Source organism: Paralichthys olivaceus, chromosome 21 (genome assembly GCF_024713975.1).
Source record: "Paralichthys olivaceus isolate ysfri-2021 chromosome 21, ASM2471397v2, whole genome shotgun sequence".
Lineage (NCBI taxonomy): Eukaryota > Metazoa > Chordata > Actinopteri > Pleuronectiformes > Paralichthyidae > Paralichthys > Paralichthys olivaceus.
In genome coordinates, this window is record NC_091113.1 from 17,213,521 (window position 1) to 17,240,000 (window position 26,480).

General features: G+C 41.2%; 4 protein-coding genes across 7 annotated transcripts in view; 2 read left to right on the top strand and 2 right to left on the bottom strand.

Annotated features, from left to right (window-relative positions):
* LOC109626684 (rho GTPase-activating protein 23-like) overlaps window positions 1-2,960 on the bottom strand; it is a 63,221-nt gene extending 60,261 nt beyond the window's left edge. For 2 of the 3 annotated variants that reach the window (XM_069517369.1, XM_069517368.1), the window contains exon 1: window positions 2,676-2,960. In XM_069517369.1, the coding sequence (XP_069373470.1) occupies window positions 2,676-2,684 (9 nt within the window). In that variant the 5' untranslated portion in view covers window positions 2,685-2,960. The remainder of the gene's footprint in view (window positions 1-2,675) is intronic. The other variant, XM_069517367.1, reaches the window with a different exon arrangement.
* A 3,678-nt stretch (window positions 2,961-6,638) lies between these two features.
* LOC109626740 (oocyte zinc finger protein XlCOF28-like) lies at window positions 6,639-14,089 on the top strand. Of its 2 annotated transcripts, none has more exons than XM_020082884.2 (3): window positions 6,639-6,964; window positions 8,727-9,089; window positions 10,935-14,089. In XM_020082884.2, exons 2-3 carry the CDS (start codon window positions 8,903-8,905, stop codon window positions 12,155-12,157), a joined length of 1,410 nt encoding a protein of 469 aa, XP_019938443.2. In that variant the 5' UTR covers window positions 6,639-6,964; window positions 8,727-8,902; the 3' UTR covers window positions 12,158-14,089. The 2 variants fall into 2 exon arrangements, with proteins under 2 accessions (XP_019938443.2, XP_069373821.1); XM_069517720.1 differs by having other exon boundaries at window positions 8,776-9,089.
* A 4,568-nt stretch (window positions 14,090-18,657) lies between these two features.
* cabcoco1 (ciliary associated calcium binding coiled-coil 1) lies at window positions 18,658-21,612 on the bottom strand. The gene is made up of 6 exons (XM_069517722.1): window positions 21,507-21,612; window positions 21,329-21,417; window positions 19,916-20,085; window positions 19,700-19,844; window positions 18,978-19,050; window positions 18,658-18,901 (listed from the first exon to the last, which is right to left on the bottom strand). The coding sequence occupies exons 1-6, from the start codon at window positions 21,549-21,551 to the stop codon at window positions 18,821-18,823; spliced, it is 603 nt and encodes a 200-aa protein (XP_069373823.1). The 5' UTR covers window positions 21,552-21,612; the 3' UTR covers window positions 18,658-18,820.
* Window positions 21,613-22,134: 522 nt separating this feature from the next.
* The window catches only part of tmem26b (transmembrane protein 26b), a 5,597-nt gene continuing 1,251 nt past the window's right edge, over window positions 22,135-26,480 (top strand). Inside the window, exons 1-5 of the mRNA XM_069517721.1 lie at window positions 22,135-22,373; window positions 22,520-22,616; window positions 22,704-22,778; window positions 25,438-25,637; window positions 26,130-26,209. Coding sequence (XP_069373822.1) covers window positions 22,186-22,373; window positions 22,520-22,616; window positions 22,704-22,778; window positions 25,438-25,637; window positions 26,130-26,209 — 640 coding nt within the window. The 5' untranslated portion in view covers window positions 22,135-22,185. The remainder of the gene's footprint in view (window positions 22,374-22,519; window positions 22,617-22,703; window positions 22,779-25,437; window positions 25,638-26,129; window positions 26,210-26,480) is intronic.

Sequence of the window (26,480 nt, forward strand, 5' to 3'; positions counted from 1 at the left end):
ACCTGAGTACAATGAAAGAGTGAATGGGATTTGCCATTTGATTACATGTTTTGGGGGAAGATTTAAGTTGGATCAAATATTTTAGTGAATTATATAATATTTAAAAGGTGGGATAAAAAAGATCAGACACATCCATCTCTCTCTCTCTCTCTCTCTCTCTCTCTCTCTCTCTATATATATATATATATATATACTGTATATGTATGTATGTCTCTCTCTCTCTATCTATCTATAAATGTATATATATTGATGTGAAAGGGCTGTGAGTCAGTTTGGTTTGGAAGAGTTAAATTATCACGATTAAACTACAGTGCACATAACAATGTAATTATTGTGTAGGCTTGAATTTCTTAAATAGATTCATCCATTTCTGAATGGCCTTAAACTGTATCTGTGGCTGTTCTGCTGTCTGCTCTGTATCTGTTATGAGCTACAACCATTTGGATGCCTGTGTGTTAAGTATAGAGCTTTAGTATCATAAAAGGTACCACATATGAAAAGTACATTTGTCCAGCTCTAACCAGGCATGTTTAAAATTGCTGGAAAGTTGATCAGCTCTCCTCTGTCGCCTTTTTGTTCCAGTAAATGTGTTTATGTGTTCACAGGGGCAGGAGCAGGATATCCTGACATTTCCACACACACACACACACACACACTAATACACAAGCGCCAAAAACACAATGCACTTCTCACACTCAGACTAATGATTTTCTCCGTAATGCTACCAGGCAGAATGAATTGTACCACCCTAATACACTCTTGGCTTTTTTAAAGTCATGGCGAGTATGATTTAAGTGTCTTTAGTTTCAGACAGATGCAGTTGTCATTTTCCCATCCATTATATTTTAAATAGAAGATTCACTCTCATTCTGAGCATGTTGGACCTAAAATGAGGTGTGTTCAGGTGCAATGTTGGTGGAGCACTCCATATGTCCATATCTCCAGGCAGTGGAAAGTCATTGACTAACAAAATCTTCCTCTGACGTCAGTGGTGCAGAACGTTGCTGTTATTTTAGGGCTCATTATCAAAATAGTAACATGTTCTCACATAGTTTCCTCTGCAGAGAAGTATTCTTTTTTACTACCTGGCAAATCTACCATCACAGTATTGTAGCCATCTGTGAGCTGGTTGCTCAGATTGGACGGAAGTGTGCAAAGGCTCATGGGACAGTTAAGTGTCCTTGTTAAATGTAGTTGTTTTGATCATCATTTTAGTCATGTTGTGTTAGTGTTCTGACCTGGCTCATGTGGTTTTTATGTTTGTATGTTCAGGATAATTTAAAGTTTTCTGTTCCTCTATAATGTAGCCACCCTGACTATTGGGTTTGATGTTGATGATCAGATCCCATTTCTTGGGATGCATATAATGCAGGTTGTGAGCAAACATTTAATACAATCGTTATCGTTCCTAATATAAAACCAACATTCCTCTGCATGAACTCGCCACAGATCCCTTCCATGAAAGTGCCAGCTCATTTAAAAACAGAATAGAATGTGAAACAAAAGTAGATTTGGACATGAATCGAATGACTTGCTCCAACTTTAGACCACAAGCTGAGTCTGAATTAAAATAGAGCTCTGTATCTTAGAGGAGACACTGTCCTCTATGTCCACATACCATAAAGAGCCCACAGACCTCCCAGGCTCTCTTCTTACTACTGTCACACACTATGAAAAGACCACACACTCTATCTCACAGTCCTCACATACACACATGCAGATCACAGACAGCAAAAACACATCACTTGAGTCAACTGGCTAAAAATACACAACGCTGCTTCAGTCTGAGAAAGATGCTCTCTCTCTCTCTCTTGCACGAAGACAAGCACAAAATGTTGGTACTCTCTGTTCATGTCGGTACGAAGCAGTTCCTCGGTTCGTCGGCAGTTCTAAAACACAAAGTCAATACACACACACACACACACACACACACACACACACACACACACACACACACACACACACACACACACACACACACACACACACACACACACACACCACTGGATGTGCAGGTGCTGACTCTGCATGTGTTGGAATAACATAATTGAAAAGTAGTGAATTAAGCTGTGTGCTATCTCATTGCTAACAAGCTTCCATAGTTTGAGTGAATACAAAGTTAAATGCTGTAGAGAGAAAGACGCATGTTAATATGTGATAGCCAGTTTTGCCCTCACGTCAATCATCTGCTGCACTCCAGAGACTCAAGGCTCAAGACTCAAGAAAACGTTTGACTTCCATTTTTGTTGTTTGTTGTTGAATATTACCGGACTAATTAGAAATCAATCAAAATACCACAAAGTCCTGAAGTCTGGGAACCTGTGGAGGTTCCGCCCAGTCTGTGATCCAGCCTTGGGTCCGTGCAAGTAAACTCAGAATTTCTTCTGAGTACGTCAACTCTCCCAAACTCAAAGACTTGTCCATTCTGGACCATGGTTTAAATAAATCCTCTCTATAACACTATGAGTTGTTGTGTGCTGCAGAAACGCCTGAAAAGTAAGTAAACTCAGAGGACCCGTGCTCCCACCTCTGTCCAACGCTCCAGGATAAGTCCTGTGCTAAAACACCGTACATCATGCATTTTGTTAATGTGAGAGACCGACGACAGAAACTCAAGAGAAGAAGAAAACTTTGTGTGTGTGTGTGTGTGTGTGTGTGTGTGAGCCTCCTCTCACCTGGGCCATGGTGTTCAGCAGGACTTCAGCTGGCTCCTGGTTCTCAGCATGGCTTGTCAAACGTCAGACGGGTTCTTTGTAGATGATGTTGGGCTTTTGATTGTTAAGGTTCCCTCACACACACACACACACACACACACACACACACACACACACACACACACACGCACACACACCTCTGGCTTTGCTGGTTTGTTTTGAACCCACACGCTCGCTCACACCTCCTCCTCCTTGTCCTCCTCCTGTGTGACAGCACCGTCCTCTGAAACGCTCGCTCCTTGAAACACAGTCTCTTTCTTCTTTCTCTCACCACAACCTATGAGTAATCCTCTTTCTGTCTTGTCAGTTGACACAGGGGAGAGAGTGTGTCACAGGACCTTTCTTCCTGGCCTGCACGCTCCTGTCTTTCCTCTTTCAGTATGTGTTTGGCTATAATCTGGGCTCACACTGCTCTTGCCTCTCCTTTTCCTCCTCTCCTCGCTTCCTCTCCTCGCTGCTCTCTCTCTCTCTCTCAGCTGCCACCCCCCTCTCTTCCTCCCCACCACTAAAACCCTCCCGCTTTTCCCCCTCTGTAACTGTACACAGCATTAGTGAGAGACAGTGAAGAGGAGGGGTGGAGGGATCAGCGGGATAGAGCATGTGTGTGTGTGTGTACCATGTGACCTGATGGTGTAGTAGGATTCCCCCAGCAGCTGCCACATTCATTCCTTCATAGTGCTCCACTATATGAGGTGCATGAACTTCCATTGAGGACCAGTGTTGGTAAACCATCAATGGAGCAGGGATCTGCGGCTGCGAAGAGAAACACAGAGAGGGGCTTATGGTCATATACTGTAGGTTTAGTAATTATATCCATCTATTGTCTAGATGCGGTCACATATTTACACACTCTGACTTAGTGAAACCTTTGAAATAATATTTACTTCTGCAAGAATCACTATTTTTAACATAGATTTAACAAACCATGCTCATTGTTTGAATGGGGTCGATTGTAACCCATAGAGGATTAGCACCATCTCAGCTGTGCAGAACACTTTAGCACCTTTCAGCTCATTGTTTTGGGTCCACTGTTGACTGTGTACTACTTTGGTTCAGTGTCACTCAGTGTGCACTCATCAACCTGGTTTTCTACAGGAAACGCCACTGCAGACAAACAAAACTGGAAAAACTTCACAGCAAGTTGAAGAAACTGAAATCATCCTTGGTTTTACTTGTGAGTTGTGGCCATATAACACTTGACTTTCTCATGAATTGCTCTTAATATCAGTATTGCTGCAACTTTTGGGAGAGTTGTGTTAGTAGCATGCAAGCAAGGGACCCATTCATTCTATTCCTGTGCTGACAGTCTTTGCATTTTGCTGCTCTCTTCCTGGACAGGGAATCTTTGGATTATTTCTTTAAACTGACCGCAAACATTTTTGTGCTTCGCTCCAGGGCTGAAGTTGCTGGGAACTTGGTTTGGTCTTTTGTCTTTTGGAGTCGTATACGGCAGAGAGCCATAACTACACATAATTGCACAACCATACTGCCAACTTCTAATTTGCTGGTGCCAGCCTCATCCTCTCTCTCTCTCCCATTCACTGCATACACAACGTACACACTGCACGGTCCCTTGTGTAACAACACGGTTGTGTAACAGCGATAATAAATCACACACTGCTAATGCTACCTCTTATCTCTTATGAAGAAAAGACGCTAAAAGTAATTTTATAAAACGCAAGTACAGTTTCTACACGCGTTGCACGTTTATCTATCTTCTATTGTAGTCTACATATGCTGGTCTTTGTCAGGGAGACACAGTCACACTGACAAAAAGGGGTCAAGTCAAGCCACAAGAGGGCAGTAAAGTGCAAAATGAATGCAAACACACAAGAGCAGAGTCCAGTTGACTAATCACCCTCCTTGGTTAAAAGGTGGCAAAGAAGAGTTGAGCAGCAATATTCATCCATCCACTGTGCAATATGTTTATTTCTCATACTGTGCCATAATCAGTGCTGTGCAATACTCATTCAGGTGCAATACAGCTAATTGAATATAGTTGCATGTATATTTGTAAATGTTGTCAATTTCCACAGTTTCAAATAACGTATTTTTTTACTTGTTTGTATTTTTGTACTTGTATGATTGCACTGTAAAGGAGTGGCTCTATAATTTCATTGTACACTGTGTTCAATGACAATAAAGGCATTCTTATTCTTATTATTCTTATAAGTGCACAGTGGAACACATTTTGTAATGCTGTATTATTTGGGTGGAAATCAAACAGTTGTGGTTACAGCTCTGTGTCCTCCTGTGTGCTCCATGCTGAGACACATGTCTACTTCATAAGTATCATAATTCTATTGATACTACTTACTTATTTTGTCCTGATAGAACTCCACTCGTACATTTGTAACCAGTGTACATAGACTACTGTTGAAGATAGAATTTATTATCTAATACTGACTGGACTGGAACTGAGTTTAAACAATCAATTGTTTTAATCTAAGCGTGAAGTTTACATCAGGGTCACACTTCCATGTTCTGGAGGTTTTATTTAATGCATCACTGCAACAGAAGAAAAGTAACTGACAGAAATAACAGAATATACTGACATGATGTTATTTCATAGAAACACACACGAGAAACACAGTAACACATACGCAAAGTCATTCTATGCTTGAGGAATGAGGAAAAGGACATCCTGTGGTGCTTCCCCTGTGCTGTATAGCTGGAAACTCCCAGCCCACAACAGGAACGGGCAGGCTGGGTGACCACCTCGGCCCACTGCTCTCCACTTCAGCAGTCACCTTGATCACTGGTGTTTGAACCACAGTTTATCGTTCTCACAGGCACATGGCCTGGAAATAAAACACCCACCACGTACTGCCAACATTAATGATCTTTAAAAGGATTATTTCCCCACTCAATCACTGCTACTGGACTATTTAACTTTGAACACATTCTTACCTTTGGACACTTTGAACACTTGATTACCGTTTGTCTGGGGTCTGTTTAAATCTACTGTGAGTTTCCCTGGATCTCAATGTAAACTCAGATAAAAACACTGAGATAAAGTTTGAAACTGTCACAGAGGACAGGAACTGTGGAAGGTGAATGGTGCCATCTGGTGTGCAGCGATTTCATGAACCTGCTGGACAGAGCACACTCTGATCATAGGTCATTAAGAATCCCATTATGAATCCCATTATGTCTTTTTTATCATCACAGTATTTTGTTGAGTGCTCAACTCACTCAAGAAAATACCATGATCATAACTCCCATTAGTAGCTCATTACACAAACAAAGACCAACTGACTGTCAAAATAACTTAAAATTCAATTCAATTCAATTCAATTCAATTTTATTTATATAGCACCAATTCATAATTTACATTATCTCAAGGCACTTTAAAAAGACTCATTGTTTGCACTATTCTCTTTATATGCACAATATCTTAAATGTTTACAACTGCTGCTCTGCACTTTTCCATATTGCATCTTCATTATAGAACCTCAATAACATACCTCAAAATTTGAGTACACTCTGGCACACTTATTTATTTTTTCTTACACAACTTATAGGTGCATTGTCTGTCTGTATATGTCGTTCCCACAGTTGTTTGCTTGCACTATTTGTTGTATGTTATATGTTATATATTACTTGCACATTTGGAGCATGGGGAAACGCAATTTCAATCCTCTGTGTAACTCCCTGTTGCACTGTTTGGTTGACAATAAAGTTCACTAACTAACTTTTAACTGTGTAAATCTACAGGCACATATCAGTGATTTCTTTATTTTCTAAAGGGTCTTTATCAATGTCCCCGTCCCTTCAGATGTGGGTCAAAGAAGAAGATGATTGTATACACTCACACACTGATTGAAGCAGTGTTGCTGCCACTGTACTTTTTAAACCTCAGTGTTGTATCTAGTGTTAAAATATCGAGATGCGTTGCGTCGCCAAGGAGTCAGGTCACAGAAGAGTACCGGGGGCTGAACAGTAGGTGGCGGTAATGACGCTGCCGACAAATGCCAACAGAAGAAGAAGTGGGTGGCTCCTCCGTCTGTTTTTAGCATGAGCATCAAATCCTGTTTTCAAAATGAAGACCCCGTGCACCTGACCCGTGTCGGCGCGTCGCCACACCGCTCGGCTGCCTGAAGCGTCTCGCTCCGGGCGAACCAGCGGGAGGGTGACCGACCTGGGAGCGGCGGGTGCAGGCGGCGCAGCTCCCGCGGAAGCTAAGCTAGCCATGCTAATCGAGCGGTGACTGACAGGAGGAGACAGGAAGGACGAGCTGGATCCGCAGGGTGAGAACTGTCATGGTCCCCGTTAGATTTGTCCACAGGAGACGGAAACAGTTCAGTGTTCGCCGCTGATGTAATGCCACCGGTGATGGAACCTCTCTCTAGATGTTTAGATTGCTTTGATAGATCGATAACTGTACTTTATTGATCCCACATTGGGGAATGATTGTGTTAGGAATTAAAATAGCTCAAAATAGAATGAAATAAACATTAAATCCGCTATAAACTCTACAAACTCCCCAAGTAAATGATGCACAAATAAGTAATTCATATAATAGAACAACGAATAAGCCTGTAAACAAGAGTCCAAATAAAAGAGATGACAACCTATGTACAAGAGACACGTGTGCACAGTTGCAGTAGTTGTTTGCATTTTTCCACAATGTGATGAGGTAAGCAGGAATATGACATGCTTAAATATAGTATGAATTTAAGATGTGCGAAATAATGTGGACACAAACTATACGGCTCAGGGTTGTGAGGTGAGGAGTTGTACAGTGTGAGTGCCGTGGGAAAGATTTCCTGTATCTGACCTGAAGCAAGTGCTCCGCCGTCTGTTCACTATCACAGATTCGTCATTACCTTCAAAAAAATCCACCAGAAGTGATGTGACAATGTAATAACGCCAAATTAGTTAAGATTAAGATACCTCTTTATGGTCCCACACACAGCATGCAACATGCAAACATCTGACCTCTCTATTTAATCCATCAATCCACACAGTGACCACACACGGAACAGTGGGCAGCCATGAAGGCACCTGGGGAGCAATTGGGGGGTTCGGTGCCTTGCTGAAGGGCACCTCGGCACCTCTCCAACTTCCGTCCATGCTGGACTTGAACCAGCCACCCTCCGGTTCCCAAGCCAAGTCGTTATGGACTGAGCTACTGCCTCCCACATCTGCTTACATTTAACTTACCTGTGAGACAATATAAACCTTTACTAAGAATTGAAAAAGTGTTGTTGTGCCCACAATTCACTTTGCAATCCACAAATTTGTTTTGCCACAATCATCACTGGTGTTGAACACTGGATTGATCCTGTTGCCACGATAACAACATGTCACCGATGTGGATTCAGAGCACGTCCTATCACAGATCAACCCAGGCTAAACAAAGTTATAGGTGATGTTATAGACTCCACAATTGTATTTTAAGAACAGCAAAAGGAAGGAAATATGTCAGCATCCACAATATAACACCAAATACGCTCTAATTGACTGAATAAACTCAAGGAGCCATGGTCTGACAAGGTATTCATACATTTGCCTTCACGCGCTGAGCATATGCCGTCCGATAAAAGTCTCTGCGGTCATCACTTGGTGGACCCAGCAGCTCCCACACACATGCACATACTACACACACAGTTGTACAATAATTATAATATAATATATAATAATATTATAATAATATAATCCTGAAACAGATAACACCTGCGTCATCAGATGAATCATCCCCTGCTCATCCAACACTTCTTCCTCTAAAATCACATCTGCAACCTTGAGAAAGAAGTAGAGAAGCTAAACCCACAGAAATCAATCCAGCTGTCACATGACCAGTCACATGATGTGTTTGTTACGTGCAGGATGTTTACGTTTTAGCAACAAATATACATAGATCTACTGTGAGCTTTGTAGCTTCATCACACTTGATTTTGTGATGTAATAAAATCAGTGGTTTATGAAGTTTGTTATTAAGTAAACGATGATAAATTGGGAGTCCCAACTTAATCTTGTTACTTGATATTTCCTTTAAACGTCTTTCAGATCTCCAGTTCATTGTCCCGAGTCACATGTCGTCTCTGTATGTGGACAGAGTGAAGAAGCATCTCAGGACACAGGAATTAAAGTTGGAGCTGCCAAGCTATCGGGATTAACACGTGAGCTTCAGGGCTCATTTCTGCCTCAGACGCACCGGCACCCACAAACTCTCCCGCCTCAGCATGGTGAAGACAGCAAAGATGGAGCTGCTGAGGGCGCTCATCACCGAGTGTTTGTCAGCAGCCGCCGAGGAGATCTTCAAGATCGCAGAAAGAACCATTGTAGAGTATGAAGAGGAAATGTCTTGTTCAAAGTGGGTGGTGGACAACCACTGCAGACTGCTGGATGTTGCCAATTCACATAGCAAAGGTCAGTTTGCCAGATGTTGGTTTGGTGAGGAAATCACGACTTAAAGCAAATAAACAAACACACTAAATGATTTCTGCTCGACTGTATTGTATTCACAAGCTAACGTTTGAATAGGGAAGCCTGTCTTTCAGGGACACAGTATGTATGGAACTCAAATAAATGAATATAATTCAGTCAGGAACACTCATGTCATGATTAAGTCATTCATTAACACATGCAATTACAGTTGGGTTTGGGGCTGACGGCTCCACTTACCAAGCTAAACAGGCGACACAATGGAGAACCATTTAAATGGACCACCTTGGACACGACTGTTAGCATCTGACAAGATGATTACAGCCGTGTCATGCATGAACTAACACAAAGCTTCATTTGTAGATGAGATATTTAGACAGGTTAGATTTACACATCGTCACAGCCGGCTGCATCACATTACAGACTACAGAAAAAAAGGAAATAATGAAAACAAGAAATGTCTTTGGGTTTTGGCAAACGTGGCCTTTGCTAATAGTTGTTTGACAAGGGAATATTGAATACTAATGATATATAGAATCAACACTGAATATTAATTGCAGTTAATGGAGTGATTAATGGAGTTCACCTTGAATAAAGTAAATATTGAACATGTAGGATTGTGTACAGTTTTCATCAGAGTGCCAAAAGCCAGTCTTTAGCATTTATTAAATACAAAACATTAATAACAGGTTTCACTTTGGTGGAAGAAAGGAGACATGGTGTGTGTGTGTGTGTGTGTGTGTGTTACTTACTAGTTTGCCATTCAAATTGACTTACTCAGTTGACATACTGATACTCTCACCTAACTCTAACCCTGCTACTAAATTAAATAAAGTGTAAATTAATCATTCTGACCCATTTGTTTTTTTCCCAGCAGAAGCAATGTTCCCAGTCAGAGCAGCAGTCAGCCTGGCATGGAGATTTTAGGGGTGTCAGTTATACACATGATCATATATCATGAATTATGCACCTCCTCATAAACAGTTGACGCTTCAAGCTGAACAGAGCCATTTAGGACAAGTTTGTGCAGTTTGGTGAATCCAGCTTTGAACATTCATACAAGTAAATATGTGTTTTAGGATGAGAAAACAGACGTTTGGGCTCTTTCCTATACCACCTTTCCACTATAAACTTGTGTGGTAAATGGTCTGTATTTATATCGAGCTTTTCTAGTCTTGATGACCAATCAAAGCACTTTATAGTTCAGCTTATTGCCATTCAAGCACACATTCGTACAATACATCTATGGGAAACACTTTCTGTGAGGGGTAATTCGGGGTTCAGTATCTTGCCCATGGACACCTCGGCATGCAGATGGGGAAGACTCAGTCACAGATGCCTTGTATGGTTTAATCGACATGTTTACCAGCCACTGAGAATAGATTCTATCAAATACTATCCACTTTGTTGAAATGCCGAAATACCCAAGTCTAAAATGTGTAAAACCACTTTTGATTCTGTGTGAAACTGCAGCAGGTCAGAGGACGTCAGCTGAGTAGGCGGTCCTTCATATGTGGCCCAGGACCCATTTGTTTTTGCTTAAAGAATGTAGCCATATGCATCACCACCTCTGAATGTGGTCTGAGTGATCAGGACGCATTCAGGGCACCTTTTATTTGACCACCTGCGAACGAGCACTCAGGACTAACGTGAACAGCAGGCCTGAACGTGGTTTAAAACACTTAATGTTGGTATTTCCTTTCATTTGTACGGAGCTATGCAGGAAAACTACCAGTGAGCAAAACTGGTCGAAGTAAATATTATTTTGAAAAGCTCCTACTGTAACTCACATTAGCGTGTGTGTAAAGTGGATCTCTTTTATTTCTTCAGACTGCCTCCAGATGTCTGCCTCTGCTCAGCAGCAGTCCCCTGCCAGTATCACTGTGAGGTGGGAGGAACCAGTCAACACCTGGTCAGAGCCAGCAGAGGAACGTCACAACGCGGACACACATCTACGCACTTCTCCTGATGATGAAAAACATCAATGTGATCAGGAGATTCTGATCAATATTGATGAAGATGATGATATAAAGCAGGAGTGTGACCTGGACATGCATTTGAAGGAGCAGAATCTTTTTAAATGTCCCGTTTGCTTGAGGAGTTTTTCTTCTGAAAAGACAATGGTGCGACACATTAGGAAGCATCCAGAGGACCAGTCCTCTTCTTACCAGTGCCAGTACTGTCACCGCTACTTCTGCCACAAGTCTGAATTCATCATTCACACCATGATACATAAAGACTCCAAACCTTACAAGTGCCAATACTGTGACAAAAGCTTTGAGCACAGGGACAGTCTGTTTATTCACAGACAGAAACACAGTGAGGAGAAACCCTACCAGTGTTTCGGTGAAACGGTGGAAGCAGAAACTCAGTTAAAATCAAGCACACCTGTGAGTAAGATGGAAGAAAAGCTGGAGCTGAGTCGTGACGAATCAGACGCGAAGACGTTCCCATTAACCATCGCTCCCTATGACCGGAGTGAGTTTGAGCAGGAATCTCTGCAGCCGCTGTGTCTGTATCAAATCCAGACTGTTGCCGACATAGATAGAGAACTCTCAGCTGCACTCCCAGTGGATCACATTAAAACCGAGCCAACTGGAGCTCATGATGGAGTATCAGGCACCAACGCTGATAATCAGCTGCTCCTTTCGGTGAACCCAGGTGAGCAGACCGATGTTGGGACAGAGCCCAACCATCTCAGGATAAAGCCTCCCCAGCCCAGGAGACTTACAGGAAAATCCACCGAGCTCTTGATGCAGGTTGAAGCAGGAACGGCACAGAAACCCTTCAAGTGTCCTTGTTGCACCAAATGTTTCTCCTTGACTAAGACTTTGATAAGACACGTAAAGATTCACTCAGAGGAAAAACCTTATCAGTGCCAATATTGTGGGCGAAATTTCTGTCAGAAGTCAGATCTTGTCAACCATACAAGGATACACACAGGGGAGAGACCCTATCGGTGCCATGAATGTAACAAATCCTTTGCACAGAAAGGCAACCTGGTGGTCCACATGAGGAAACATACGGTGTCAGTGCCAAAGGTGCAGCTGTAACCCTGGTCAGAGGTTATCACACAGAAGTATGGACGTATCCAGAGAGTTGGAACGTTTCCTCGTCACGTTGGGACATCTTGGCAGAATGTGGCTGAGTGTAAACCTCAATATTTTTGTGGAACCACTTAAAAGCAATGAGGGTTAATTTGGGATTTATGAGGCATTTGTGTTCAAGGACGTTGTGGGGGTTGGGCTTTGGTGTGTTGTTTTTCCCCAGACAACACAGTGCACTGTTTTCATCAGCTGCTTTCAGACATGCACTGAACTCCGTAGATCCTCCGGACATTCTCTGGAGGGGCTTTATGTGAGAACGCTGATGTCCTAGTGAAAGCCTCTGGACTTTCCGCCAGCCAGCCCCCAAGTGTAAAGCCTGCAGAATACACAGGAGCTGATGTGAGAACACTGCCGGCGATCCTCCGCAGGATTCACCAACAGGAAGTGGGCGTTAGAAGTGGGAAGATTTCTCACCTCTTACATAGATCACTACAGATGACTGCATCAACGCAGAGACAGAACATAATCGATTCATGTTTTCTGCTACATTCATTGTTTTCCACAGCGAATAATAATGACGCCGCTGCTCCAGGATCAGGACAGACGCATGTTAAACGTTCGGTCGTCCTGTACTGAGTCTCTGTCGGAGCTGCCTCCTGACTCCTCTTCTGACCTGCACTCACTTGACACCTTCCGAATAAACACCATCACTGATCAGTAGTTATTAGGACACGTACAGGACTGACGTTTACTTTGTGCTTGTTTGATTCACTCAAGAGTTTATGAGACACATAATTAAACCTGCTACACAACACATGACGTGACGCGCACAAGTCAGGACATCAGGGTCAAAGCGACCGGAACGATCTGGAGCCATGATCCGACATCAGTGATTAATAACTAAATACATGTGATCATCAGTTTGTCTGTGAAGAGGGACGGATGAGCAGACACACACTCACACAGGCAGGGCCACCTTGATACAGTAAAGGCTGTAATCAGAGTCCTTGGTGCAGCACACAAGTCTGAACTGAGTGAATGTGAAATCAGGTTGGAGGATGATGTAAATCACGGCACAATTGTACTAACGGTAACGGTCTATAATACTTTTTAAAGCACTTTCTAAATAAAAACAGAGTTCAGGTTTGTCTGACTTTGATTTTATTAACCGATGAAAAAGCAGCCATGCGCAGTAATATAGAAAATTGCGGATGTGATACATTGAAATGCATCGATGTGCATTTGAATCATTGACTGCTGAATCATAATCAAATCAGATGGTGAGGTTAGTGAAGATGACGTTTTTAACTTCACCCAAATACTTGGTTGAATATAAGAGGATTGTTGGGCCTTGGAGGAGTTATAGTGCCGTTCTAGTTTACCGCTGTGATTAATAGTTCCAATTTACAGAACAGTGATTCTCCTGGGAAATAATATTTTCTACTCAAGGTGAAAGTATTTAGTTTTGATGTAACATGCATTGTTCCCAATTGTTCCCAATGATTTCAAGGTACAAATTTTAATGTGCTCACTTGTGTTTACTACACTGAACCTTTAAGTGACAAAAAGTCTCTACTGTGTTTCTACTGTCCCTCAACACTTGGACACATCCTGTGTATTCAGCCACCATGGCAGTGACGTCCAGGTGACATTAGGACAGATCTGTGTGTGTGACATCATGTTTAGGTGGAGAGTCTGTTTGCCAAAGCAAACCAAACTTCTCCAGTGTGTTCAGCATTTACAAACATGTTTGTATGGATGGATGTATTTTGCTTTTTGTGAAGCTGTTTAAATTATACAAATCCCATGGAGTCTTTATTGTAATTGAAATGTGTCATTTAAAATGAAGGTTTTTAAATTGAATGGTCATTTGCTTGTTTTTATGAGTTTATTGTGATACATGTGTTTCTATAAGCTATTAAAATTTACAACTGTTCAGTTTATTGTAAAGAAAGTTTTTCTTTGGACAATCACGTAGACTCTATTGTTCTATACTCTGGCTCTTGTTGCTCCAATTATTTTGAAATTCTCAAAAGTGTTTTTAAATGATGCTTTAATTCATGGTTTGTGTGGTTTCACATCATATTAGAGGAAGACAAGAGGTTATCCTCTGTCACAGCTGAGAATCATTCCAACAGGAAGCGTTTCAGCCTCCTGAGGATAACTTCATTAGATAGATAGATAGATAGATAGATACTTTATTGATCCCGAAGGAAATTCAAGCATCCAGTGGCAGTAACATACATTGAACATACATTAGACTCATGGTTACAGTGTTATAAGTTAACTCTCATGCATAAGTAGAAATTGGCCTGAGATGAATGTAAATTGAAATGTGTACAGAGGAATTAAGGAAATTAAAATTAAATTAAACAGTTGAAGCAAAATTCAACTTTTACAGGGAAATTAAACATTTGCATAGGATTTCAATATATACAGAGGAATTAAAAATGTGCAGGAATATTAAGTATTTGCAGAAAGTGCGCATAGAAAATAAACATAGAACTGTATTAAGTTAACCCGGGCTAATCGGACTTCACTGAGCCTGACAACCACACTCTTGCTCCAGAGCAGATTATTGTGTATTTTAAGTTGTGGCGATTTACCTCAGTAAGAGGTGGACCAACCCTGAGAACCCATGCAGGGTCAAACCTGAAGTTACATCTCTAAGCACAAATCCTATTCTTTAGTACAGGCTTCAGGAGGCACACACTGATCATCACTGGTTCTGCACATTTGAGGCTGTAGTACGATAATATAACAAGTCTGAGAGTTGTTAAATTGACACATTGCACACATTATTCTTTGTGAATGCCCCTCACATACAATCACCTCTGTAAGCAAACTAAACCATGTGGCTTCATCCCAACAACATAGTGAACAGAAATGTGTGGAATTTAGAAAACTGAAAGTGATCTTCAGTTATTGCTGAATATTTTGTCCTGCACACACATGCACATGTATATACCACACATATACACATATGTACAAAGATACAATACTATCATGGGACAAAACAATCATGTCGTTCATGACACATTTGTATCTATATTTATATATAAATAGGGAGAAGATGAAGAGAGAAAAGAGAAGAATAGAAAAGGCATAATGAATAAATAAACTGTTGTTGGACGTTAGGCTTCCCATCCCCCTCATCTCCTCTCTACCAACATTCACACACACACACACATGCACAAACACACACACACACAAACTTAGACAAACAAGCTAATTCTAATCAATACAGATTAAAATAACATGAAAATGAAACTAAATTATTTATATGTAATATAAAGACAACAATAAAGGATGAGGGGGGAATTGAAATGGTAATAATATACTAATTTAGTGCAATTACTGCAGGGTGGTAATGTGGAAAGACTGATTAATCCAGAGAGCCCTGCAACAGTAATAATGGCTGAGAGGATGAGGAGTACATCTAAATTAGGATAGAGGATAACGAAGTGTAGCACTAGTTGGAGGGAACGTAATGAATTTGTTGTGACGAAAAAGAAAAAGGAAGGTTTAGATGTAGCCTGTGACTCAAGTTGACGTGATAATAATTGAACCTTGAAATAATGGCTGCTAAGTGTCTTTGACGGCATTATCGTTTGAGACGGGTGGGGTTGTGGCCTGTGGGGACAGCAGGGCTTTAGAATACCTGGTCAGGTAAGAGCCAGAGGAGGCAGGCATGCACCACCACCACCACCAGATAAGGAATGGAAACATTCCAGTCTGTATGTTCACCCTGAGGAAGACATTATGGCTGCATTATTTCTAAAGTAAGCTTTATTAGGTCCAGTGTTTTGTGTCATTTACAACAACTGCTAACAAATTAGACATAATCTGAAGACGCATTACATGATTATCTACCTACTTATTCCACAGTATGTCTGTGTCTGGAACAAATATCTCGCAAGTCGTTTTATTTCTGTGTATTCTCAGTGGGTAGTGCAATGTCAAATAAAGTGCAATTTGGTGTGTGTGCATCAACGAAAAGTTAAACAAGCAACCAGTGCTCTCATATCATGCTGACACGGACAAACAGCCCAGGTTCTGATCTCTGTCATGGCAACAACATCCAGAGCATCACTTCAGAGTAAAAGCAAAACATTCAGACACACACCAGTCAAGTCATCATTCAAACTTATATAAGCCACACACAGTAATAAAACTAATTCAGTTTCAATTTATGAAAAACATTGACTATAAAATGTTCGCTGTAGACAAACCAGGTAGAATCAACGCAAAGTTTCCTGACTCCACTCTGATTCATAGACTGTTTATAAAAAGCTCTGCAGGTCCAGCGCACAGCATGTTGGGAAACTACTGAAAGCTACTCAACCCCAAATTGGCTGTGCCGTTCTCAGAGGAAAGAAGTGCTGCCCAGATGAATGTGTGTGTGAATGGCAGAAACCTGTTCTGTAAAGTGCTTTCAGGGCTCATCAACACTAGAAAAGTGCTACATAAAATACAGATTTTTTTGTGTGTGTCACAGACACTCATCCTTTCTAAAATAGAACATTTTATTCTTGTTGGTTAATGATTGGTCAACGAGCATTTGGTATCGCTGAGAATAAAAGTTCAAAGTCTTCATCGCTGCTGCTCGACAGTCAAACTTTCTTAAAGGTACAGTGTGTAGAATTTAGTGATATCTAGTGTTGAAGTTCCATGTAACAGCTGAACACCCCTCACCTCACCCTCTCCTTCCAAACGTGAAAAAGAACCTGTGGTAGCTTCAGTTGTCATAAAAACTCAAAAGGTGTTTAGTTTGTCCAGTCTGGACTAATGTAAAAAACATGGCGGCCTCTGTAGAGAGGGTCCCCTCGATGTAAATATAAAGTATTTAAATATAAAGGGTCTTTTCTGAGGTAAAGAAAACTACAGTTCATACATTAAATGAACTAGTGAAAACATCATGAGGATTATTCTACATTAAATTTCTGCCAATAGTTCCCTTTCACCTAAATCTTACACACTGGACCTTTAAGTGACAAATGTGTTAACTTTGTATTCTGCTGCCCCCACTGCTGCAGTAATACATGTTTGTGGGGTTAGGGTCAGAATTTACTGAGGGACAGTCTTGGCCTTTTATGGGATTTCATGTCAGACCTATCCAACCCTGCACTTAAAAAGCCTCAACTGCTCTATCTTTATTTTGTTGTTTCTGAATTAAACCTTTTTTTGTGAAACAACTTTATCTGCATACAAATGTATTTTCTCTACATTTAAAAAAAAAAATCGTAGTCAAGTCGATACTCAGACTCCAGGAGGACTCCAGACTCCAGGAGCTTGGCACGTGTTCAACATTGTCTTTTCATTTAAACAGTTCCAAACTCGTTGATGGTATTGACTGTGCTGCACAGGCCAAGTCTCTGAGCCGGTGAGGAGGACCAGTGTATTGCTATTCTCACAGGGACACCCCATTTTAATGTTTGAGCTTTTATTCCTTGTAGTGTTTCTGCCCTGATAAAAGTGTTTTAAATAAAACATGTAGTAATTATTATCACCACAGAAGCAGTGGGAGAAAGGCTGGAGTACACACAGGCAATCTGTGGCTAAAAACAGATGTTTCACGCACAGATCCTGCAGAGTGGAAAGCTGAAAGCACTCAGGGCCTGGAGTGCAGCTCTTCACCCAGCGTATAGCTCACAACAAAAACTCCAGGGCAATAAGTCAAGAAGTACAGTTTTTCCCGTTGACTCAATATCTGATTATAAATTAAATGACAGAAAAGACTCCAGATTTACATTGACTGAGTTGGATTGTTCATAATATATATTTTTGCATTTAGTCATTATATTTTCCTAAATTTTAGTTGCAGCAAAAAGGTTCCATCATTGCAAAGCTACAACAGCAGCATACTAAATAATATGTTGGCTAAAGCAAAAAGACAAAACTATTAAATAAACTATAGGTTTGAAATTCCTACAGACTTGAAATGTCTGCATTCAAACAATGAAGTCCAAAATGATGGTCCCTTTATAACGGCATTATATCTCAAATGCTTGTATCTTATATGTCTCATTTTCAAACAACAATAAGACACTGGATTTCTAAACCTGGTGATGAAACAATTAACAGTTATCTTAACTATTAATAATTATGACTTCATTTCAAGGGTCACAGATAGGTTTCCATAGAACAGCAGAGAAATTCAATAGTTCAGTTTGGTCAGACTCCAAACATGGTTAATGAGCATCTTCCACAAATAATACATTTATTAAACTTCAGTGATTATTACAGAGATTATTTGAGGTTAGCTGAACAAACTCTTTTTAACCAACTCTAAGAATAAACTACATTTTGTTTGTGTGTGTGTGTGTGTATTAAGATTAGAGAAGTTCTAAAAGTAAAAAAACAATAATTATACCTCTTTTGACTCAAAAATTAGTTCTAGTTAATTTTTTTAATTATTTATACCCTAAATGTATATTTGTACAATAATTGAATCTAACTGGGAAGGTCTTACATTTCCTGAGTGGACCAGCCAAGGAGAACGTATATATGTATGGAAAATTACTTTATTGTCATTTTTTGTAAACAGCCATCCAATCAACTGTGAAGGGAAAACTGGTCCACCTAACTTTGTCTATCTTGTCTAGCCCAGTGTCTGTGAAGTAAAACTGAAGACACCCGTTCATTTTTCTGGGTACGACAGATGGCTTGTCACTGGAGGTAGAGATGAGTGGAGTTGCCTTCCTCCAGTGGGTTCAGAGTGCCCTGACAATCGAACACCTCAATGTTCCTCTGGAACACATCACGTTGAAAATGTTACTTTAAGGAATATGGAGACAGAAACACACAGAGTCCCAGCTGCACTCACCTCCAGGCCTGTCAGTAACTGCTCTCTGGGTGTGGTCAGCAGGAGCTCGTAGAGTCTGTACTTCTGAAACAAACTGCAGCCAAAACAACACGGGTTCAGCTGCAGCACTTTCATCATTAAAACTCAATATTGCCAACAGCAACACAAGCTATATGTGATACAATGAAACCATGATACGCTGTCATTTTTAATATGCAATGTGCTGTGTGGTTGACTTGTCCAGTGTGCCTCTTGCCTAATGTCATCTGGGCCCCCAAGACCCTTGAAGGATCAGCAGTATATTCGATGGATGGATGGTAGGATGGATGGATGGAATGGTGGTCAATTATATTTCTATTTAAAATGAACTTGGGAATAGTGGGTTAACTCTGGGGTTTGTAGTCATGTTAAGCAACTATGCTAATTTACTGTGCTTAAGTATCTTTAAGTTTTTTTTCCACACGTAATGATAATTAATGAGTTATCATTTCTGCTATAAAATGATAATGAACAGATGATTGCAAAAATGATGTATTGTCACAGATTGCATCAACCTAATACGGTATATTAGAAAGTGGTTTAACTGAGATCCAACGTATAATGTTATGTTTATATATTATCGAGTCATTAATTCATATCTTTATCTCTGTCGTGCATAGACAAGCTTGGAACATACGGTATATAGATATTTCTTCCTGATAGTCCTTCCTATACTTCATATATCGTCAGGATCTTTTTGTTACCTGTTTGTGATGTAACTTATGAGCTTTTTGGCTTCGTCTCTGTCCAGCAGTGAAGTGGTGTCCCCACCTGAAGTCAAACACTGGCAGTCAGCAGCCAAGGCTTTAACAAACTCCATCAAGTTCTCCAGCAGACCCATCTGTTTCACTAGGGTATGATGAGAGAACACGCTGATTCTCAGTCTCATGGATGGATGGGTATGTGAGTAGATGTCTTACCTCTTATGTTGTCTATCAGCATGTGTAGCACAGCTATAGTGAAGGAGGTCTGTTTGGGGCTGAACTTGTTCTCTTTAGTCCACCAGAAACCACAGACGTAATAATCCAGCAGGGCAGCTTCCTTCATACATGTCTGATGGTTCCTCAAGCCCAGGATCTCCTTCAGTTCCCTGCAGTATTTACACAGTGAACCACTTCAATGCTAATGAACGCACTGGGTCAAAATGATAAATAATGAACGAGGCCAGCATTTCTCTCTTAGGATTGTTTTTCCCCGGCTGTGTAAAGAGGGACTTGAAACATGTTCATGTTGGAAAATAAAATGTCTTCACACAGATTTGCTGGGTTTAGTGTGGTCAATATTTGGGCCTTGTAGGGAAAATACAATGACAATGTGACAGTGATGTCCACAGAGTCAGTGTTAGAAAGCTGGACGGTGTGCCAGTGGACCTAATGTCCACAGAATCAGTGTTAGAAAGCTGGACGGTGTGCCAGTGGACCTAATGTCCACAGAGTCAGTGTTAGAAAGCTGGACGGTGTGCCAGTGGACCTAATGTCCACAGAGTCAGTGTTAGAAAGCTGGACGGTGTGCCAGTGGACCTAATGTCCACAGAGTCAGTGTTAGAAAGATGGACGTTGTGCCAGTGGACCTAATGTCCACAGAGTCAGTGTTAGAAAACTGGACGGTGTGCCAGTGGACCTAATGTCCACAGAGTCAGTGTTAGAAAGCTGGACGGTGTGCCAGTGGACCTAATGTCCACAGAGTCAGTGTTAGAAGCTGGACGGTGTAACAGTGGACCTAATGTCCACAGAGTCAGTGTTAGAAGCTGGACGGTGTAACAGTGGACCTAATGTCCACAGAGTCAGTGTTAGAAAGCTGGACGGTGTGCCAGTGGACCTAATGTCCACAGAGTCAGTGTTAGAAAGATGGACGGTGTGCCAGTGGACCTAATGTCCACAGAGTCAGTGTTAGAAAGATGGACGGTGTGCCAGTGGTGAGGAGAGATCAACACACTGCAAATTAAGAAAACAACTTCATGAATTTAAGACACATGCGCTGCAGAACGCCTCAACACATGCAAATACACAAAGATGCTGCAAATTGTGAAAACAACAACAGAAATGTTTCCAGGGGACCCACAAAAGTGATGGACCTGGCTGTAGTGTAAAGCTTTGTGAAGTTACTGAACTCTGCTGATGGAACTACATAAAGCATTGAACTACAGCCAGGTCCGTCACTTGTTTGGGTCCCCTGGAAACATTGCCGTTGCGTTGTCTTCCTGCAGCGCATGTGTCTTCAAATTGATGAAGTCGTGTTCTTAATTTGCACGTTTATCTATTTGCATGTGATTTTTCTTAATTTGCATGTGTTGAGCTCTCTGGGGACACTCGGGGACACTGGGGGACACTCACGCCTCCAACTCGGCTGCGCTGCACCGCTGCAGCTCCACGGTTCTGTGATGAGGCGGCTCGTCCCACAGGAGAATCACTGGCTCCGTTTTCTTCAACACACAACACAGCGTTGTTAATGTCCCACAAACACGACACAATCACAACACACTCGGATTACTTGCGGCTCATTGTCCTCCACCTTCGCCGGCTCCTTCTTTTCACGACGTGTCGCTCCACCCGACATGTTGACGCTCCTGTGGTTGCCGTAGCAACACCCCAATCAAAACGGAAAGATACTGGCAACTACCCCGTGCTTTTATTTCGAAGGTATAATCAGCATGTTTCCGGTCTGCTTGTTCTTGATCTGTCCTCAGTGATTCTCAAACTTTATTTTAAAACCAGGTGGAAAACTTTATTTCCACAAGTGCCCCTAACTAAGCTGTTTTACAAGCTCATTCCATCATTATTTTCATTTTGTTATTTTACACATTTCTATCTTTTGAATTTGTATTATACATTTAAAAATATATATTCTCATACAGATCTAGATTTTAATTTCTTGCACCCCAGTTAATCCTTGTACCTCTTTTTCTGTGATATTTTTTAATCTATTATTTTTGCCTAAAATTGTTTTAAATTGTACTTTCACATTTTGAATAATTTTCTTTTAACAGTGCATAACTGCACTTGTGCAACTGTCGTATTATCAAGACTGGCTGAACGCTACAGGAAACAGAAAAAAAACAGTAGTGCAGCAGGTTGCTGGAGGCGTGCGCCTGCCCCCTCTGTAACACTGAACCCCTTCAGACCTTTCAGATATACAGTAACTCCTCTGTCCCCTGCAGCACAGCTCCTCTGCTGCTTGTGCTTCCTGCAGCATGTTCTTCAACTCGATCTGCGCTGTGGTGACCAGGTCTCTTTTTATCCTCATCTCTCTCATTGGGGTGTGGAGGGTGGTGTGGGTAAAGGACAATGGACTCTACTGGTTCCTCACCGTCCTCTACCTTCCTCTGGTGGCGGAGATGATCCTGACCCTGAGGAGAAGGAGCGGAAGTGATTACAAATGGTATATGTTGTCCAGTTCATTATTACTAAAGGCTATTGTTGAATAATTCATTATTATACACATAGGGCATGTTAATAATAGTATTGGTTGTAAAGAGGAGGGAAGTTGTAACAATATGTGTCTAGTGATGCTTTATTTCCCTCCAGGTTTTCTCCAGCTATCTTCCTCTTCCTCATCAGTATAATCCCATCATTATGGATTTTAGAGCTTCACCATCAGGAGAACAAAGCCACAGACTCAAGGGTATCGTCTGTGTTCTGTTTGATCTTCTTCTTCTCTGCTTCATGCCATGTGACTGTGTCCACTGAAAATGTCAACTTCTTGTTCTAGTGTGACAAACTGGACTCGTCGGAAAATATCAAGAGTCTTTTCAGACTCTGGAGGAATGACAGTGAGGAATACAAGGTAGGTAACAAGATTATGAAAATAGATATTGATGCTCTTTAAAAGTATGCAAACCTTATCTTTTTTACTTCTTTTGAAATTAAATAACTATGTTTTTCAATGTGCTTATCATTATCAGTAGTTATTATACTACTACTACAATATATACATACATCAGAATACAGTTAGTGTAAAAGTGCGTACAGAAATGCCTGAAACCACATGTATCAGCCAGTTACATGCTTTTGTTTTTGCTGCACATTTGTGTTTCCATGTTCTCGCACATGTAGACAGTGGGACTCTTATACTGCCAAGAGTTAGTTTAGTGAAGGAGGCTGTTATAAGGCTGTGGGTGTTTTCCACTCCTACGTATAACCCGAGCACATTCATAGAGACTTCTACTTTTAATGGAACGGTCCACCCTCAACATAAACAACTACAAGCTGAATACAAAAAGGCTGTGGCACTGTGAAATATGCTCTGTGTTCACCATGTTTCCCAGACGTTAAACCAACAGTACTCCTTTAACTGTGTATATATATATATATATATATATATATATCCCCCCTAAAAAAATATTGCATGAGTTGTTCCAGTAAATTAACAGGTCAAACTGTGCTGTCTTGCTGATGACATATCAGAAAACATGTCAACGCTATAGAGTATTGTATATAAATGTGACAAGGAGTGGAGATTTTTTATTTTTATTTTTTAAGTAAGGGGAGAGTTAGAGATAACTAAGGAGGAAACTATAACTTAGGGACCAACAATGCCACCTAGGGTCTTGCACCCCAGGATATAATGTAAATCAAAAAAACAGTTCAATGAAAAGAAACCTAAAGGGACACATGTTCATGACCGAGGAGGCAGAGACAGAAAATTATATAATACAAATATGTTTATTGAGAAAACAATTCAAAGAAATCAGGACTGGACCTAAAAGAGAAGAAAAGAACTGGAACTGGTGGTGACATAAAGGAAGTTCAGACAAATATAAGGTAAAGTCAAAAATTAGTGTATTAACAGAACACAATATCTAAAATTTAACCCGGCTATAGCAATACTAAAACTCTAATGACTAAAACTAAAGTCAGTGGGCTGGGGCCTCAGTGGGAGGCAGACTACTGGAGAACTGCCCCTTCCCTCTAGCCTGGGGGGCAACACTAAAAAAACCTTGCACTAAAAGTGCCCCAGTGCCTACCTGCATGCAAAAGGAGTGAGTTCCTCACCACAGTGCCATGCCCCCCCCACCTGATGACACCCAGTCCGCACTGAAAATCAAAGAAAGAAACTTCCTGAAGCAAAGACAACAAAAAGTTAACAAAATCAACAACCCAATTGATAATTAAACAAGAAAAAAAAAACACAGACTCCAAACAAGGAGTCAAACAGAAATGTACCCAAACTATAAGCAAAACTTAATAAATCTGGACCAAACGAGCAAATGAAATCTACAGAAATGACAGAAACAGGCAAACAAAGAGAAACCTCACAAAAGCAGAACAGAACAACAGGTAACCACCACCAGGGACCAGCGAGAGGCTGACCTGAGCCAGCTGAGGCCTTTATACTGCACCTGTGCAGGGGGAGGAGCTCTTTCTGTTCTAAATAGAATAAGTAAGGAATTGATTGATTTAATCAATCAGATGAGGAGACCTGTGCAGTGACATCACTGACCTTTCCTTCCACCTTAAGAGGTAGAGAAGAACTGGTCTTTTAACAACTTTGAATGTGGATATTTTAAAGGCGTTGTCTGATTGATGTAACTGCTCTGTACTAAATGTAGCAGGGCCATGTTGACACAGACGGTGTGAGGTTCAGTCCCTTTAGGAACCGGAGAGCAGAACACAGAGACAAACAGCATTATAAGCTGAGTTATTTCAACTTGAGTTGAAGGTCAGCGCTGGATAATCAGAACTGCAGTGAGCGACAGGCGAGGCGCACTGGAGACGGCTGGGCAGGTCAGACAAACAGAGATCCACACAGGGACGACTGTGATTCATAGAGTTCCACTGAGCACACACAGGAAACTTCAGGAAAGAATATCAGAGCTTAATTGGCCGTAGCACTGTGCTGAGGGAAGACTGGAGAAGTGGCTGGGCCTAATGCTGCCTTCAGATGGGGTCATGTTTCCTGTGTTCATGAGTAGAGTCCACTTGACCCCCCCCCCCCCACCCCTCTTGTGCCGTTAATGACTCGGTTTAGATGAACTGTCTGAAAGTGTTTTGACGTGTTTCCTAACATTTTTCAGCTAAGGTGGAGTACCTTGAACTCGATTTATCTTGGAGGGAAAGTTCATATATTGTATATTTAGTTGTATAAAGTTTTTCTTTAGAACTTTCTAATATTTGAGTGGAAAAGCATTTTCATTTTTTTTTAACCATCAATATTATGCCTTTGCATTTCCCAGCTTGCTATCCTTTAGCCTGCTAAATTGTTAGCACCAGTGACTCGAGACACCAACAGTGACATTAATCGTCCATGTTTTTATTTAGTGGTGCTCTCACGGCTTCACCACTTGAACAACAAGCATATGCACGACTTTCCACAGTGTAATCATGAGCTCACAAGTTTCCCCTTTAGAAGGAAAGGGAAGTGAAACCTGTCTCACTAAGTCACCGACTACGCCTCTAAAACATTTCAGCCTGTTTTATGACTTCTGTCATTTTTACACACACAGCTCCCTCTCTCCTCACTGTGTGCCAACGACTGGATCCTGGCTTTACACCAGGTCCTGCTCATCTTACTGATCATAGGGAAATGGCTGCTGCCAGCGGCTGCAGAGCTGACCAGAAACCAGCTGTCCCAGTTGCTGCTCATCTTCGTGGGAACGGCGGCCGACATATTGGAGTTCACCTCTGAAACTCTGACTGACATCAAGTGAGTCAGGGGGTGCAGGACGGGGCAGAGTTGGAAAGCAGCTAAGTACATTTACTCAAATACTTAAATACTATACAAAGGTACTTTACATGAGTATTTCCATTTTCAGAAACGCCTTCACCCCACTAATATTCAGAGAGAAATATTTCATGTTTTACTCCACTACAACAATTTACCAACTTAATTTTTTTCAGATTTAAAATACAAAATACAATTAACAGATTAATAAAGTATTATTATTAAATTTACAATGACTTGATTGTCAAGGAGAAATTCACACAACCTTACCAGTTGTACAAAGTAATTTGTTTGAGTGGAAATTCTTATTTTGAAAAGTGACATTTTGCATAACTTTCACATTTGGCATGCATTTGCAAACATTTGTATGAAAAACTGGAGTATTGAAGTAAAAGATGTGATTGCGAAGGAAAGAAGGGCGTCGTTATGTTGAATTTGTTATCTCATAAAACAGTGTGTTTGTGTGTGACACAGGGACAGCAGTCCAGCCATGGTCTACATTATTCTGAGTGTGTGGACGTGGAGCATGCTGCAGTTTCCACTGCATCTCTCAGGTACCAGGAGTAACTGCATATACGGTCTGAAACAGAATTAGGTATTCTGCAGGTCGACTTGTAATGGAGTCCTGTCCGGTGTACCAGACAATGTCCTGAACAGACTCCAGTATGTGCAGAACTCAAGGTTCTCACCCGCACTAAGCTCTGGCAGCACATCACCCCGACCCTCATCCACCTCCACTGGCTCCCGATCAAGGCCTGCATCATCTACAAACTCCTCCCTCTCACCTATAAATCCCTCCATGCCCAAACCTCGCCGTATCTAACT

Coding starts and splice junctions, on each gene's coding strand:
- cabcoco1 (XM_069517722.1), bottom strand. CDS start 21,551: ATGTCGGGTGGAGCGACACGTCGTGAAAAGAAGGAGCCGGCGAAG. Junction 19,845..19,915: donor GCTGATAGACAACATAAGAG/GTAAGACATCTA, acceptor ATCATACCCTAG/TGAAACAGATGGGTCTGCTG. Junction 18,902..18,977: donor AGTTACTGACAGGCCTGGAG/GTGAGTGCAGCT, acceptor GATGTGTTCCAG/AGGAACATTGAGGTGTTCGA.
- LOC109626740 (XM_020082884.2), top strand. CDS start 8,903: ATGGTGAAGACAGCAAAGATGGAGCTGCTGAGGGCGCTCATCACCGAG. Junction 9,090..10,934: donor TGCCAATTCACATAGCAAAG/GTCAGTTTGCCA, acceptor TTATTTCTTCAG/ACTGCCTCCAGATGTCTGCC.